The sequence below is a fragment of the Chroicocephalus ridibundus genome, chromosome 2 (assembly GCF_963924245.1).
Source record: "Chroicocephalus ridibundus chromosome 2, bChrRid1.1, whole genome shotgun sequence".
Taxonomy (NCBI): Eukaryota; Metazoa; Chordata; class Aves; order Charadriiformes; family Laridae; genus Chroicocephalus; species Chroicocephalus ridibundus.
The window spans coordinates 149,714,590-149,731,104 of NC_086285.1; the positions used below are offsets into that span (position 1 = coordinate 149,714,590).

General features: G+C 37.6%; 1 protein-coding gene across 1 annotated transcript in view; it reads left to right on the forward strand.

Moving 5' to 3' along the window:
* The window catches only part of EMC2 (ER membrane protein complex subunit 2), a 46,640-nt gene that overhangs the window by 11,922 nt on the left and 18,203 nt on the right, over window positions 1–16,515 (forward strand). The window contains exons 4-5 of the mRNA XM_063327405.1: window positions 1,982–2,067; window positions 5,561–5,618. Of these exons, the coding sequence (XP_063183475.1) occupies window positions 1,982–2,067; window positions 5,561–5,618 (144 nt within the window). The remainder of the gene's footprint in view (window positions 1–1,981; window positions 2,068–5,560; window positions 5,619–16,515) is intronic.

The following is a 16,515-nucleotide window of genomic DNA, read 5'->3' on the forward strand; positions in this document are numbered from 1 at the left end:
AATTGCTTTCTGAGAGAATCTCAACAGTAGATTATTGATATAGTGCAGAACCAGTCCTCAGTAACTTAATTGATTATGGGGATTACAGGTTACGTTTAAAAACAGGACATTCAGTGCTGCCGAGCCCGGAACCTTTTGAAGATATAGCTAGTTGAGTTTATTCATGCACTTTTGTGTTCAAAAGTGTTGCACTGAGTTGTTCGTGACTGTCTCACAGCTTTTCATGTCACTTTATTGTGTCTGATGTCTTACTCTACAGGAGTTTATTTTGGACTTGTGGCTGCTGTATTTGGTTTAATAATAATAGCGTCATCAGATCTAATGTGAACAATTCTGATCTTGTAGTACTTCTGCACTTGAGTGCTATTTCATCAACTCTTTTATATCACCGATGGGGTTTTTCTAGATGTAAAAGTCCATCTGCAGATTGTGGAGTTTAGTATTATTGCAAATGTTCCAATTTTTGACATTCAAAATTCTACTGGAGAAAAGCAGCGCATGTTTTTATGCTGAAAATCACTGTCCTTTGGGATTCCCAGATCACTGGGCCATGGGGTGGATTTATTGCCTGCAAATGTTCTTTTTAAAATCTAGATTGATTGTATTGTAAAAGCTGGAGTGAAACTACTTTTTTGAAGTTTTATATAAGTTTTCCTGTCTCTTAAGAATGTACACAGGTTAGTTCAGACATCATGTAGCATGCTGCTAAGTACATGTATGACATTTATTAATTTATGACAGTTTGTTGTCCAGAGCAGCAGCAGTTCACCTAGACATCACTCAAAGTGCCAGTAAACTGTTCTGTACTAAACCAGAGTCTTGCTATGTGAAATTTTTGCCGTTGAGATCTTGGTTCATTGGAAACTAAGGTGATCATGATGAAAATAGTCTGTGCTTAACATTTCTGCTTTAGTTACAGTTTCCTTTCTCTCTTCCTTCTCTATTTTTTGCATCTGCGAGAGAGATTAATATTTCTCTTTGCTGTGCTCTAGCAACCTCTTTATCTACAGAAACAGAGAGGGAACCTACTAATTTTTACTGATTTGCTTCTGTAGTTTTCCTTTGAGCAGTGGATGTCATGAGGTGGAACAGATTATGTAGATATTCTCTGCTAGAACCTTAGGCCTGAAAAACAAGTTTATAAGCTGTATTGTATGAATAAATGCCTGGAAAAGGAGGGTTCTGTGTGAAGCTTTTAATGCGATTCAAACCATTGGTCTTTTTGAGAGCCTGGGGACTGTCCTGCCTCCCACCGTAATGAGTCAGCTACAAACTTTGCAATGCTATCTAGCCGCATTCATGATATGGTTAGAGTTAGTTTGCTCTGGGGAAGTTGTGACTCAGTCCCTCTACCAAACGTCCTTTTTTGCTAATCCAGAGAAATCTGCCTGTGATGAATTCCTTTTATCTAGTCCAGGTGTCTCATTGATTTCAGGAGTTAGAAGCTATGCCTCTTCTGCCAGCAGGCTCAGCCCAAGCCAGTGACAAACATTTTCTTTGGATTTCAAAGTTTTATTTTAAAAATAAACATAGAGCATAGTATTAACATAGTTTGTTCCATTGTGAGATATCCATTTATTAAAGAAGTATCACATAAGCTCTTACCATCTTTATTTTGGTTTTTTTTACTGTCTTGTGTTCTTATGAGGCAACTAAGTAGACTTCAAGTTTTAATAGTATCAGAAGTGTTTTAGTAGGTGAGTTTAATTTCCTAGACAAATAACTATTTCCAAGAAGGCCTGACGATCTAATGACCTGTATGGAAGATATTTCTTAGAATTAGTTTTCTATCAAAGTTTCTGTTTCTGAGCTTCTCTTTATCAATGCATTTTATTGCTTATATCAAAATTTGATATTTGCTTTTACTCAGAAGTGCTGTTTCAGGTTGTTGAATCCATCAGCCAAAGACTTTTTCTTTTTTCTTCCAGCTTCTGTGTAGGTAATTGTATTAACAACAGTATTTTTGGTTTTATTTGTATAGTTTTGCCTTCAGGAACTAAGGCGGCAGTTCCCTGGGAGCCACAGAGTTAAACGATTAACTGGAATGAGGTTTGAAGCTATGGAAAGGTAAAACCTGAATTTAAAAATTGTACTTTCTGTCTGGAAAAGTGCATGCTATATCTCAAAAAGGCATTCAGGCATTATAAAAACATGGCAAAGCAATGCTGGGCAGTTTATAGAAAATAATGGTGTGCAGGATCGTATTATAATGTTTGGACATTTTTATTGCATTTTTACATGTACTGTGCGGTGTTGCATTTTTGCAATCTTTCCATCAGACTTCATAGATTAAAAAAAATTTCTTACAGGACAGCATAAATCATTATACAATAAAACACTAGGCACTTTTCTGGTGAAGTCTGTGAGGTGTACATTTTGTCTCACAGAGCTAGAACAGCATATGAAAAACAGTGCCAGCAGTTTTTTGCGTTCATTGTTCTCCTAAGCTCCTAATTACTGCAGGACGTAGCTCTTTTCCCCAGTTTTCTGAGTGTGGATAAATCCAGTAGAACTTAATAAGGGTTAAATTTATAGTTTGTTATAGAAACAACTCAGAAAAACATGGAATAGAATGGCAGAACTTAAAAATCAGACTGACCTTTTCGAAATATCCTATAGAAGGGTTATAACATACAAAGGTTAACAGGAATTATTAAAATAATGAACAGCTTAAAACCTTACAGCTTTCCAAGATGAATGACCTTAGGGCTTTATGTTGACCTTTATTGTCCACCTTTTTCCTTTGGATATATCCTTGATATCAACATTCTGTTCTAAAGCACCTCTCTTGGGTGTTGAGGAGGACCTCCAGCTTCCAGTGCCTTTGAATGCTTGCAGATCGGTCCCATGCCATGTTTTGCATCCAGAGTTGGTGAGGTTTGGAGCCTTTGGGCCATCTTGATACAGAGTGGCTCGAAAGCAGCCCGGCAGAAAAGGACCTGGGGGTGTTGGTTGACAGCCGGCTGAATATGAGCCAGCAGTGTGCCCAGGCAGCCAAGAAGGCCAACAGCATCCTAGCCTGTGTCAGGAATAGTGTGGTGAGACAGACTAGGGAAGTGATCATCCCCCTGTACTTGGCACTGGTGAGGCCCCACCTCGAGTACTGCGTTCAGTTCTGGGCCCCTCGCTACAAGAGGGACATTGAGGTGTTGGAGCGTGTCCAGAGAAGGGCTACAAAGCTGGTGAGGGGTCTGGAGGACAAACCTTATGAAGAACGACTGAGGGAGCTGGGGTTGTTTAGCTTGGAGAAGAGGAGGCTGAGGGGAGACCTTATCACCCTCTACAACTACCTGAAAGGAGGCTGTAGGGAGATGGGGGCTGACCTTTTCTCCCTGGTGACAAGTGATAGGACGAGAGGAAACGAGTTCAAGTTACGTCAGGGGAGGTTTAGATTGGATATTAGGAAACATTTTTTCACTGAAAGGGTTATTAAACATTGGAATAGGCTGCCCAGGGAGGTGGTGGATTCACCACCCCTGGAGGTGTTTAAAAAAAGGGTAGATGGGGCACTGAGGGACATGGTTTAGAAGTGGCTTTTGTCAGGGTAGGTTGAAGGTTGGACCCGATGATCTTAAAGGTCCCTTCCAACCTCAGCAATTCTATGATTCTAAAAGAATTAGAAGTAAACCCTAAAGGATTTTTCTTTTAATTTATTTATTTGGCAGGTGTTCTTCACCCATTACATTCTTGCAAAATGAACTTTGAAAATGTTACTTGATATGAGCTGCCAATGAACATCCATTGCTTGGATCAAACAGAGTGGATAACTGGGCTGACTCCGCAACTACAGGAGCAGTCTCAGGGCAACTAGATGTGCCACATTTCACACTCACTTTATATCAAATATGCATTCATGAAGAATTTCCATTAAACCTAGCTGTCCTTCTGTCTTCATTTGATATAGGATAGGAAGCCAATGAGAGAATGGCAGCAGATTTTCCCCCCTTCCCAAAACCTGTCCACAATCGCAAAAGATCATAATTCTATTCAGGCTTATGTGACTACATTGAAGATGTTATTGCATGGGAACAGATCTTTGTGGGAGATGACTGCTGCACAAATGTTATGTATTGTTTCAGCAATGAAGTGAGATTGAGCCACAGTTTTGTGGAAAGTGCTCATAAAAATTCTTGGCAAAATGTCTCTGTCAGGTTAGATCCTTGAGATTGGAGTATCAGAAGAGAGAGGAATTAACAAAAACTGAGGTTTCATCTTCATAGATTTTCTCCAAAAGTCAGAGAAGAAAAAGAGGCTTCAGTTCTGGGTTGTTTTGAACAGGAACCCATCTGCAGGTCCTGTAAGCCATGCTCTGGAGACCCTAGGGAGACTTTGGCTGGAGTGATCACATGTTCAGTTGAAGAAGTGAGCTTCTTGTTAAATTCTGAGTGACTTCCAGGAGTTAAGATCCTGCCTTCCCCAGCAGGAAGAGGAAACAGCTAGGAGCATCCCTGTAGATGGAGACATCTCTGTAGATGCTGGCTAATCAAAAGAATAGTATTCTGGAAGTTCATCCCATAAAGCTGGGATTGTGGCTATCATGTTCAGTCTTGTAAAATATGTTGGATAAAGTAGCAACAAACAGGGAACATGAATACAGCATTTTATAACACGTCTGTAGCAGTCGCCTTCTACTCGTTTTCTGCTTTTGTGCTGCTTTTCACATGTGTTCTCATACCTTATGGTAACTGGACTGGACGGCGGAGCCATGCAAATCTCAGCAGTGCTTAGGAAGCAGTGAGAGTACGTAAACGGGTGTCCAAAGTGAGAAGGGGATGTGTAGCATCAAAATTAATCAACAGTAGCTCTCAAAAACTACTTGGCAAGCTGTACATGAAGACACACCTGGTTATGTGGGGATAGCGCAACAGCTGTATAATCAAATGTATTTTGAATTGAATTATTTCATTTGCCCAGTTTGGGTTCATCACACAGCTGGCTGAACACACAAATCTACTTCCCAGAAGGTATAAAGCATTTATAGCAGCTAGAGTAACCTGATTTGAGCATACTTCAAATACCAGAATTAATTAATAAAACCTACGTAGTGATGGCAGAAAACATTTTTCTTCACCCCGCCTAGGGTGGACTCCTGCGTGAATCCCTCCAGTTTACCATGTGTGGCTGCTTATGATTTATGAAATTGTAACAGAAGAAACTTCCATGGAGTTTTAAATAACAACAATGAAGTGAAAAGTCATTATTTTGGATGGCCTTTCAAATTTTGGGGTTTCTGTTTCTTGGGAGAGTTGGTATGTGATGATTTGACCTGCTGGGTACAGAAAAAGAGAACAGATATGAGAGTAAGAAATTGGTTGTAAAATGTTTAAGTTGCTGCTGAAACAGCATTCCATGAAGCAATTATCATGTATTTTTTCAACTTGGTAACATAAAATACTGCTGTTCATATTTAGCACTCACTCAAGACAATTTTGTATGAATATAGTTTGCTTAAATATATTCAGTATAAAAAGTGCAGGACAGTTATTAAATATTGAAGGAAAGTCAAAAAAGTCAGGATTTTTGTCTTACAGAAATAAATGTGAATGATTTCTTTGAACAGGTATGATGATGCTATCCAGTTATATGATAGAATTCTACAAGAAGATTCAACTAACACAGTAAGTTTAAAACATTTTTCTGAACTGCAGTGGTTTGTTGTTTGAAATTGTGATAACGTGTGTTTCACTGTGGAAAAACGTGTGTCTGTATTCCTGTATTTGTTTCCTTTAGTTTCCTGGTATAATAACCTATGTTACCTTCATTAGAACAAATGAGATTCGTTTCACGATGAGGAGTGTTGCAATACCTACTTAAACGCTGAATTTAGAAGACAGGATTATAACTAGCAACCTTTCCATCCGTCTTAGTGGGGTTTAGATTGGGCCTTTCAGCTTTTCTATTTGCCCTGAATATTCAGTATTTAAAGGACCAATATAGTCTGCCATGTGTCTTCTGTCTTCCTAATGATTAATCTTACTCAAAGATTAAGTATGAATGAATACACTCAGGTAGTGCTTGAATAACAGTTATTTTGATTTATTGTCTGGGACAATTTACTAACTTTTGAATCAAAATGCTACGAAGCTTGCCAGTCATATAAAACAAAATCTGAGACAGGCTGTACTTTTCTTTTAAGCATTTTTTGAATACTTGTGTAAGCCATCTTGAGCTATTAGATGCCAAAATGAAAGTCTAGGGAAATTTGTAGCAATATATTTTCATGCATTTTTTTTTTTCCACAACGATAAACCTGGAAATACAAAGAAACTATGGAGTCTCAAGTTTTTATATCTCATGTTGCGAAGTCAGTTAATTATTATTAATCATTGCCTGGTATGGTATATGGAGGATATACGTTTGTCTGTGTTACTTGGTTTCGAGGAACTGGTTCTCTTTATTGGGTAAACTTCTATGTAAATATAATACTTGGGTTATTGTGGATGTTTTGTCAGTCTCATGTAAACTTTCCTTGGTGTGTTTTGAACCTCTACCTTTCTTCGGTCAGCTTATTTGATGTGGTCTACTATTCAGGAGGGGAAAACCCACAGAAACACAGATAACGGAGGGTAACTAGGGTATGCCAGAGCTGGATATAGATAAAGTGCCATCACTTAAACTAAGTAAACCATTAAAGAACCCCTACAAAACAAATTATAAAAACCCAACAGCCAAAAAACACCCAAAGCCACCAAACCAGAAAACTATTTTTGAGGTAATGCATCTGAAAACATTAGTACTCTGTTCAGCACTCGGCCAACAGTGGTAGGTTAAAGGCTGTGTCTTTTAGGAGTGATAGAACTCATATTTTTTGTGCAAGGGCAAGAAGAACTAGTTCAACTCTTCACTGTTATTTTTCGCTCTCCCTAGAGCAGTGCTACTTGAACTACGTTCTGTGAGACAACTGTAGGGGATCTGCAGTTGTCCTTTGAAAGTCTGTAGTGGTTTTGAGTTGAAGTTTGAGCACAGGGTGTGTAGCTGTCTGCTGTAAATGTTGATGGATTTCAGTGTATGGCCCAAAGAGCTTCAGAGGCACCAAGTCTTCAGAGTCAAGCTGAAGCAAGATGGAAACCGCAAGAATAGTTCACCTAGGTGCATATTTTATGACCTTTTGCTGAAACCAGTGGAAAATGGAGCACCATATTACAATGACCTCTGTGGATCATAGATCGTTGAAGTGCACATTTTTGGCAGTTCTACCCTTCAGCTGCCTCAACATGGTTCACGTCATCTGAGTGGTTTGTTAGACAGTTTTATAAAACAAAATGATATATTTAAATAAGTAATACTCATGACTATTACCTAATTTGGATTTCCTCCTTAACAAAATCATAAAGATCCATAAAATGGTAATATTTAGAAGCATAAGATGTAAATATTAGAACAGCTGCATGATCTATTGGATTTCTTAAGATCTGAGAACAGGAGCATTAAATGCAAAGCAAAGGTTCCTTGCTTTATTACTATGGAATAGGTTGGCTAAGCCTTGCATGCGAAGAGTAAAAGTTAAATAGAAAGTTTTGATAAATTGTCATGTGCAGATTTCTTTGTGTCTTTTACCTGTTAATTATTTCCATGCACACATGTGGCTGCTGTAGGAAAATAAATATTTCAAGATTTTAAAAAAGAAACTGTTGCTGAGTTTGTCTTGGCACTCACCTAACCTTATAGCGATTTCTTCTGGTCTGCTGACACATGGAGTTGCTTATATACATTAAACGTTTTGGCAACGTGCTGTAAGTGAAACACAGACATTTGTTCACACGAATCATGTAAAATCATACTTTGCATCAACTGACAGTTTCAAATAGAAGCATGGAAAAAGCGTTTTCAAAAACTTATTTTAGACACCTAGCAGACTTTTCCATTATGAAAAGTAAACTTTGAACTCGTATTATGTAATGGACATTTACACTTTCAGATGAGGTTTTGTTGCATGCAAAACTCTAAAATTCTGATAACAGTAATTATTTTATTTAATTTCTTTGGATACAATTCAAAGTAGTATGTTTTTAAAAGATGACCATCTCAATGTCTTACCTCACTCTGAGCTTACTTGCTAAAAAAGATGACTCATTTGACAGTGGAGCAATGTTAATGTTGTCACTTCAGAGATCGTGTTTCATTTTGCAAAGCCATGTGGACATTGAGTAAGAGTCTGTCCTGTTTCTAAAGAGTTTAACATTAATGAATGAAATGTGACTCCTGTGAAAAGCACAATTTGTGTGTATTTTAATAGGATGAGAATGGGAACCTTTTCCATTCTTGTCCATTTTGGTTGAAATGAAGGCTTATTAGAGCTGTAGCTGGCAGATTATTCTGTTATTAAAGCTGCATAACATTTTCCGTTGTAGGGCCTTTCTTATTAATTAAAATTTAGTATCCAATTGAAAATCTGATTCTATGATTCTATACTGGTGCTGAACAGTGGCTGAGCTGTTTGTAAATCTTCAGATAAAATGCTTAGTCTGTTCCTCAGAACAAAATAAGAGGGGCGTTGGTTTTTTTAGCAAGGCTGGTGCAAAGGACTTTTTTTGTTTGTTTTTGCTGTTAGTGTATTTCATTGAGAAATCCTCATCCTGCTCCACTTTGGAGGGAAATGTTGGATACCAACAGGAAAAGAGCTCTTGGTAGAAAGCAGCTTTTATTATACTATGAGAAAAACACCCAAACTGGCTAAGCTACAAGCATTTGAAAATCTTCCACTTCATGTTCTCAGTAGACTCTGCTGGAATTTTTATTAAATACATCTTCTTAAAATCCCGTTTCTATTGAGCGTGATCTATCCCAGGCTACAGAGACTAAGCAAGGCTTCCTTGCAATTGCTTCTCATGGCTGTAGGGCTGTGGGAAAGGGGCAGAACGTAGGGAGGCTCCTTGCTTCTTGCAACCAAGTGATGAGCAGGAGAAGGACAAAACCATCCAGAAGGAACTGAGTGAAAGGAGAAGGGAGGCAGAACTGTGAGGACCAAAAGACAGAGGGACAGATAATGAAAGGTTAGGTGGTAGTTAAAAGGAGAGAGGTCAGGTCAGATGTACGGGAACAGATGGCTTGAAGGGTGGGTAGGAGATCAGAACGGAGGGATTTGTATTAACATTTAAGTCTTTGGCACTTTTTTTTTCTTCCCCTAAAAAGAAATAATTAAAAAAAAACACGTTTTGCCTTGAGGCACTGTATTTTCTGCTGTCACTAAATAGCTTTGAGACCTACTGTTGAAATGTCTCTTATTCCCTGTAGTACCTGGTGTGTATTAGTTCTGTCAGTAGCTGTTTTAGCTGTAATAGTGATGGCACATACCATTTGAATGCTGCAAGTAACCAAACTTGTGGTTCTGCAAGATGGAGTTTCTGTTCTTTCACTAAAGAAAACCCAGGTACACTTCATACCTTCTGGAGAGAAGGCTGAATGCTCAACCATCCTACTTGAAAAATGCCAGAATCTCCACACTCTTAAAATGACCGGTAGTCTTTTGAAGTAAGTAGTTATTGTTTAGCGGTATCCTTTGTAAATTCAGATAATACAATGGTTAAACTTTGATATAATTTTGTAGTATGAAATGTAATGCCACGTTCAAACTCTAGGCATTTTTAAATCTGAAGTTGGTCTTCACAGTGTTCCCAGTATCTTTATCAGTGGTCTGGATACTACATTGGGGTTTATTATCCATTGGATGGATTGCTTGTGTAGAATTTAGTAGGAAATTTGCATGGAATTGATACATCCATATTTTCTACTTGATATGTAAGTCCTCATTTCTGGGAATGGGGCTCCCACATAAGAACCTTACAAATGGAAGTAGCACCTTGAATGGTGTTTGTCCCACAGCAACCGTGTGAGATGAAACAGTACTGACATTTTGCATGTGGAGAGCAGATGAAAGTCTGGCTCTGCAGAATTATTTAGGACTCAGTTTCTAAGCAGGCAGATAGCACTCTCATTTTGTTATTGATTTCAATTCTGCAATGAATATTAAATGAGGAATTTTTAAACTATCTGTACATGTCTGTACCAGATTAAGTTGAATGCCTTTTTGCATTATTTTACCCTGGCAAAGATTCTGCTTTTAGGGAGCAATTTGAATGCAGGCCCATCTGTTTTAATTAGATAGCTAAATATTTTTGTTGGTTGGGCCCTTCTCGAGGTGGCCTGTCCAGGAGCGCAAAGAAGATTGACGATGAGAAAGGAAATCGAGTTCGTGTGTTCAAGACAGGTTGGTGTCTAACCCACTCCACTAGCATCCTAGTGCACCTGCAGCTTCTCCTCATTCGCCAACTCAACCATCAAGAACATTGCAGAGCACCTGGTCAACACCAGGGGAAAGTGAGATAAGGCACAAAGTTCTGCCTTAATTCTAATATACAGAAAATCTGATGTCTTTATTGGGATGATAATTTTCCTGTTTTTCTTGCCACTTTTTCAACTAAGCTTTTAATACAAGAAGACACAGTATATGCTTGCTTAGCTTAGGGCATGTGAATAATCTCATTAACTTCATGGGTCTGATAATATAATTGTGTCAACTAAGAATTAAAAATAGAATTTTCAGAACAAGATTGTGTTCTGGGTGAAGCTGTTGTCTTTCAGGGTTCGTGAAATACTTCACTAGGAATTCTGTTGTTTATGGGAGTGGGCAGGAACAAATGTATGGTCAACAACATGGCCATATGAAGTTACACTTTCCCATACTATTTTGAGATTCTTTTTCTAGCCAAGCTGGACATGTTTCAGAAAAGGCACAGGAGGTGGTTGAAGACATATGGGGATCCAGATACTAGAAAAATTCAGAGCAAAATTTTAGTACTTAGCATCATGTAAATAGGCAGCAATTATATATCATGAATATCTGAGTTTCATTCTTCCTAACATCTCTTTCTATCATTGTGTATTACTGCCATCTTGATCGTATACGCAACTTTTTTCCGTTTCTTATCTCTGCCAAATGAGGTAAGAATAACAAGCACTAAGTGTAAGCATTGCGTATCTATTTATCATCTGAACAGTGATGGTTCTTTAAAACTCCTGCAGTAGCTGTGGATTCATTTTGAACAGACAGGACACCTTCCGTTAACTTCTTGCAGATTTGTACACGTATCTACAGGACGCTTTAAGTTTCAAAAAGGAAAATTGCTCACCAAATAAAGTGTCTACTAACAGAGGAAATTTTTTGAGATGATGTGTCCGTATTTCACGAAATACATTGCTGGCACTGCCAGGAAAGACACAGCTAGTCCTAAACTGAAGTTTGTATGGTGGTAGTTTTAAAGGGAATTGGAAAAGATAGCTTGGCGTTGTCTGGTACAGGATGGAGTTGGTGAGAGGTGTGAAGAGCTGCAGCTGCTGCTTCAGATAGTCCCAAGGAGGATGGGTGATTAAGCTGGGGATGCACTCAGTGGATCCTAAAAGAATGTTTTCTTCTTCTGACAGTTAGAGCATCATTTACCTTTTCTAGGTTGTTTTTGCTTCTTGTTGAATCATGATCAGTGAAGTGAGAGAGCAGAGTGCATTTCAGCATTTTTCCCATGTGTTACTTTTGTGAATGTAGCACTTCCAAATGTTGGGGGAGATTTTGTCCCTTGAAATTAAGTATTTGAGAACATAAGAACAGCTATGCTGGAGTCATGCCAAAAGTCCATTTTACTTGTCCTGTTTCTGACAGTGGCCAATAGCAGATACTGGGAGAAGTGTTGAAGAACAAGGCAATTGTACAGTATGCTCTGGTCTATTCATCTTCATGCTACAGTTTTCCTGTGCCAGAAGTGGTAACTGTTTTTGATAGCTCTTAATGAAATTTTTGCATTGATTTTTTTTTTAACTGCTTTTTGAATTTGTATAAATTTGGTTGCATGTGTCTAAAACATCTTTCAGAACTGAAATTTCATCATTTATTCATGGATTGGGCAAATCTCTCCTCATTTTTCTTTTTTTTTCCAAACTTTCAATGTATCGATTTTATTTGATACCCCTAATTCATCTGTTAGTCAACAGTTGTGTTCTGTTCACTTTATTCTTGCTTATGATTTTAGGGTTCTTTTGCATTTTTCTTCCCTCTAAGCTCAGAAGTCCTAATCTGTCTAGCAGTTTTTGTTGCCGTTCTGTGCCGTGAAACCCTGCTGCTATTTTGTTTGGTTTTTTTCCTGTATTTGGATGAGGAAGAAGAGGACAGAACTGCAGTCAATATTAAAAATGCAAGAACATTATGGAATTATACCATGGCAAAATGATGCCACTGACGCGTTCTGTTCTGTATTCTTTTCTGATAATTCCAGCATCACAGTGTTGTTCATTTTGGTTTGTTTTTAAGGCCTTTTCTGAACATTGGACTGACATTTTATGGAACTGTTTATTACAACTCCACCCTCTCCTTCCTTACTGAGCAAATTCAGAGTTCTTTGCTGTATACATTAAATTAGTATTGTTTTACCCTATATGCAGCCCTTTATCTAGATTAAATTTCAAGGGCTCTTTTATCATACTGACATTCACTGGTGTGAATGTTATTGTTTGCAGTTTACTTTTTTCCTTTATACGTAAATAACTCATTATCATCAATTAATTTTAGCACATCACTGTTAATTCCCTTATTAGATCAGTTATGAAGATGCTGAGCAGTAGTTTTTACAGTACAGGTGACTGATATTCTTGGTGCAGAAAACTCACTGGTAGACAGGAACTCTTTTCTCCTCTATTTTATATCTTTTGGCTAATTTATTTATCCATGTGAAGACCTTCCCCTCTTACCCTGTGGCAGCTTAGTTTTCTTCAGAGCTTTTGGCTTCAGAGTGAGAGATCTTCTTGAAATTATTTTGGAAGTCAGAGTTGACTTTTAAATGGATCTTTATTCATCCACACTCTTAGTTGACTCCTTTGAAGAACTCCAGTGGATGTGGGAAGCCCTACTTTCCTCTGTGTAAGCTGTTCTTACTCTTCTTTGGTATATAGCATTCTTCACGTTTTCCGATTCCAGGCTTTAGCTTTTTAGCTTTTATAGCTATTACCAATTTGCTGTGTGCTGGTGTTAGACTTTATGGGCTATTGTTTATTGGATTCCCTCTAGAACCCTGTAAAAAGTTAAGTTCACCATTGTTACTTACGCTTTGACATTGTCCCTAAAGTAGCAGCTTCAACTCAGCAGCTCTGTGCTTACATAGATTAATTCGTAAGATTTGGCCCAATTTAACTGTCTTCCATGGTTTTCTATGTCTTTCCCATGGAAAAAAAGTCTGGTAAGAGTACATTCGTTATTGTGCTTGTGTTCAGATTATGTGGTATTTTTTGATGTCTCTGTAATTCCTTCCCTTTATTTTTGCTCTAGTTGGTTACACTTCTGTTTTGATTTGCGTATTGCAGTTTGAAGGAAATTATTTTAATGTGTCAAACTCTTAGACCAAATGTACATTTTCTGAAATGTTAAGTCCTTGATAAAACCAAATTTAAAAAAAAGAATTTAATTTTAAGTGCAAAATACAGTTCGTTTAATGCTGCAAGAATTATACAGATACGAAATTGTTCCTTTCTTAGAGGTGTCAGTCCCTGAAAATTCTACTACTACTACTTGCTTTGCAACCATGAAATTTCGAACGATCTTAAGACTCTCTTCTTGGAATGTTTTACAAATCAAATGCAGAAGTTGATAAATGTTCAAATCCTCACTTCACTTTGAGTCTACTTAATGCTAATTAAAAATAATCATGACAAGTGGAGGATTAGTTCTTGTGCCAGATTGGGGATCATTGGTCTTTAAAGGAAATAGGTTGGAAAGCTTCGCTGTTCAGTATGTGTATGTGACATACCGAAGTACCTCAGTCCATATGATACTGATTACAGTATAAGTGTTTCTTTTGATGGCATATATCTTTCCATTAAGAATGCTGGATTTACAGAATCTGCCAATAACTATTCCCGTGTTTTGTTTTAAACTCTGGAAAATTGATAGGGGGAATTCTGTGTCCTAGGTTCTGCATGGTCAAAACACAGCAGATCTTGTTGCGGCACTGAACTTTTTGTCTTTTCCTTCTAATTTCAGGTCGAAGGAGAAAGGAGATTGAGTTTGCTTTTGCATCAGGCTTCTTCTTAAAAATCTTACTGTTGTGACGCGAAGGGCTGGAATGTGTGACTCTTGAACCTTACTTTTCTATCTTGGTTAATAGAATTATCACAACTATTTTCGTATGCTTCACAGATTTCAAAATAGTCTCAAATCTTGTAGTTAAAAATAGATTTCTCATGACGATTCTTAGTGAACTTGAAATTAACGATTGAACAGATTTGTACTCTGCATTCTGCAGTTTTTTAGTATCTTGCAGTAGGTCCCATAAAAATAAGCTTATACTTTGAAATGTGAGATTTTTACTAAACAAAGCCCTGAAATGTAATAAAACATATGAAGTGGCCTGGTTTTCTTATGTCAGCTAATAGTAAGGCAGGTAATATATCAGATGTATGAAGTGAATGCTAGGTAAAGCTTTTCTAGAATTGGTGAGAGTCTGCCTTTCCTTATAAAATAACTAGGTTTTGTCTGGTAAAGTGGTTGTTAGTGTCGGCAGTGGTTCTGTGCATTAAATTTTGTTTAATTTGATGGAAATAAAGAAAAATTGATGCAATGCGTGTAAATTGATGTTAGTTATGCCGCTTTCCTCAGGATGCTCGGTAAGTGTACCGGGTGCGAGCCCCCGCTCACTGCAGAGGAAGCTGATGCACACAGAGAGCTAGGCAGAGGCTCAGGGACAATGTAAATCAGAATAAGAATTAGAAGTTTACAGCACACAAAATGGCCCATGTTCTGGTTTCAGTGCAGGCCTTTTCATGTGTATTTTTTCTTACATCATTGACTACCGGTGTCATATTGCATTTCAGTGTGTTTTAAAAAAACAGCAACCTAACTGATAGTCTTTGTGATTCAAAGAAGAGTTAGGAAGTCAGATCAGAGAGTAGTCTTTGAATACGGATTGTTTTAATTGTTTAAATTTCTTTATTTTTTAGACTGCTTTATGACTCCCAGGAATCACAGATCTGAATACTTCAGATCTACTGAACACCTGTGTCTATGTCTCTTGGCAATGCATTCGGAATATGTGCGTTGTAATTTTACTTATGTGATTGTAAAAAGGTAGTAATTACTTAAAAAACCCCCACCCTACATCATGATTGACTTCTTCCCAGTGGTCTTAAAGAGACTTTCAAAAATTCTGTGCTACTATGCAACATTTTGTTCATCCTTTGAATGTCAGCACTGTTTTGAGTGTCTGAACCTCTTTTTTGTAAATTAAGAGTTCTCTGTAAATAAACTGACTTATCCCTGCGTTTTGAAGGTCTATTTGAGGGTGAAGAGAGTGCAGATGCCCAGATGCTGCTTTCTTTCTGGTGGCAAGGAAGGTGGATAAAAAAGGAGGTTTTAAATTTTACTTTTCTCAAATAAGAAAGAAAAAGTGTAATTTTGAAGAAATATTGTGGGATTTGCTGCAGTTTAGAAGTAAATAAATCTTGTCAAATGTATATGTAACTAATTTTATTCCGAAGTGCTACCATCAGAACGTTATAATTGTCTAATCCTTTTATCCTCATTTGATTGCATTAGATGATGTGCTTGTTAAAGGTAAACATCAGCTTATATTTGTGACTAGAAATAGTTGCAGTTTTTCATAAATTCATGTCTTGAGGTTACAGTGATTTACGTTGTTTGGGAGTGCTGTGGTTAAGAAATAAAGCAACCATGGAGGAAATGTGTTTTCGGACGGTTTGCAGGACTTACTTACATGCGACTGAAGAAGTCGCATTAGAAATGAAAAAGGAGGGTGACTTCTGTTCCTGTTTGCCATTGCAAATTAAGTTGTCAGGTGCATTGCTTGATTTTGTATATTAAACAGATTATTTCAGTTCTCAAGAAGTTTATTTTTGATCAGTTCAGTCTCTTTTTTTTTTCTTTAAGTTTTGAAAATAACAGCTGAATTTTTAATCCAAAAACTACACTTTAAAGTAGATAGCCCATCACCTGCAAAACCCCTTCTGTCTTCGTAAGCTGTAACTGCGTGATGTGCTCCTTTGCCTGTGCTCGCTGTTATTTGCACTCTCCCTTCTTTCACGTTTGGGGCTCAGAGGGCAGGTCACTGGGCTGTGTGTAGTATCACCCTTCGGCAGCAAGTTTTAACGCTGCCCTGGTGTTCCCACAATAGCAAGGGTAGTGACCTGCTTTACAAAATGCTTTGAGAGCTCTTCATAAAATTTGATAGAGAGCAGTGGTTTTGGGGTTGTGTTGTTTTGTTTTTCTGTTTAGTAATAGTAGCAATATTGATAAGCATGTGGGATTATTCTTTTTATACTCAAAAAAATAAGTTTAATTACACTTTTATCTTTATTTTAAAACCTCAGAAATAAAATAAACAGTGTGTATTATTGTTACAGTGATAAATGTGGTCAGCAGTTAACGTTTCCAGAGTCAGTTATGGCTTTTAGCCAAACGTCTCCCAGTAAAAGCAGAATGATGAATGTAACTTCACAGGCTGCAGTTTGACAAAGCAGCAG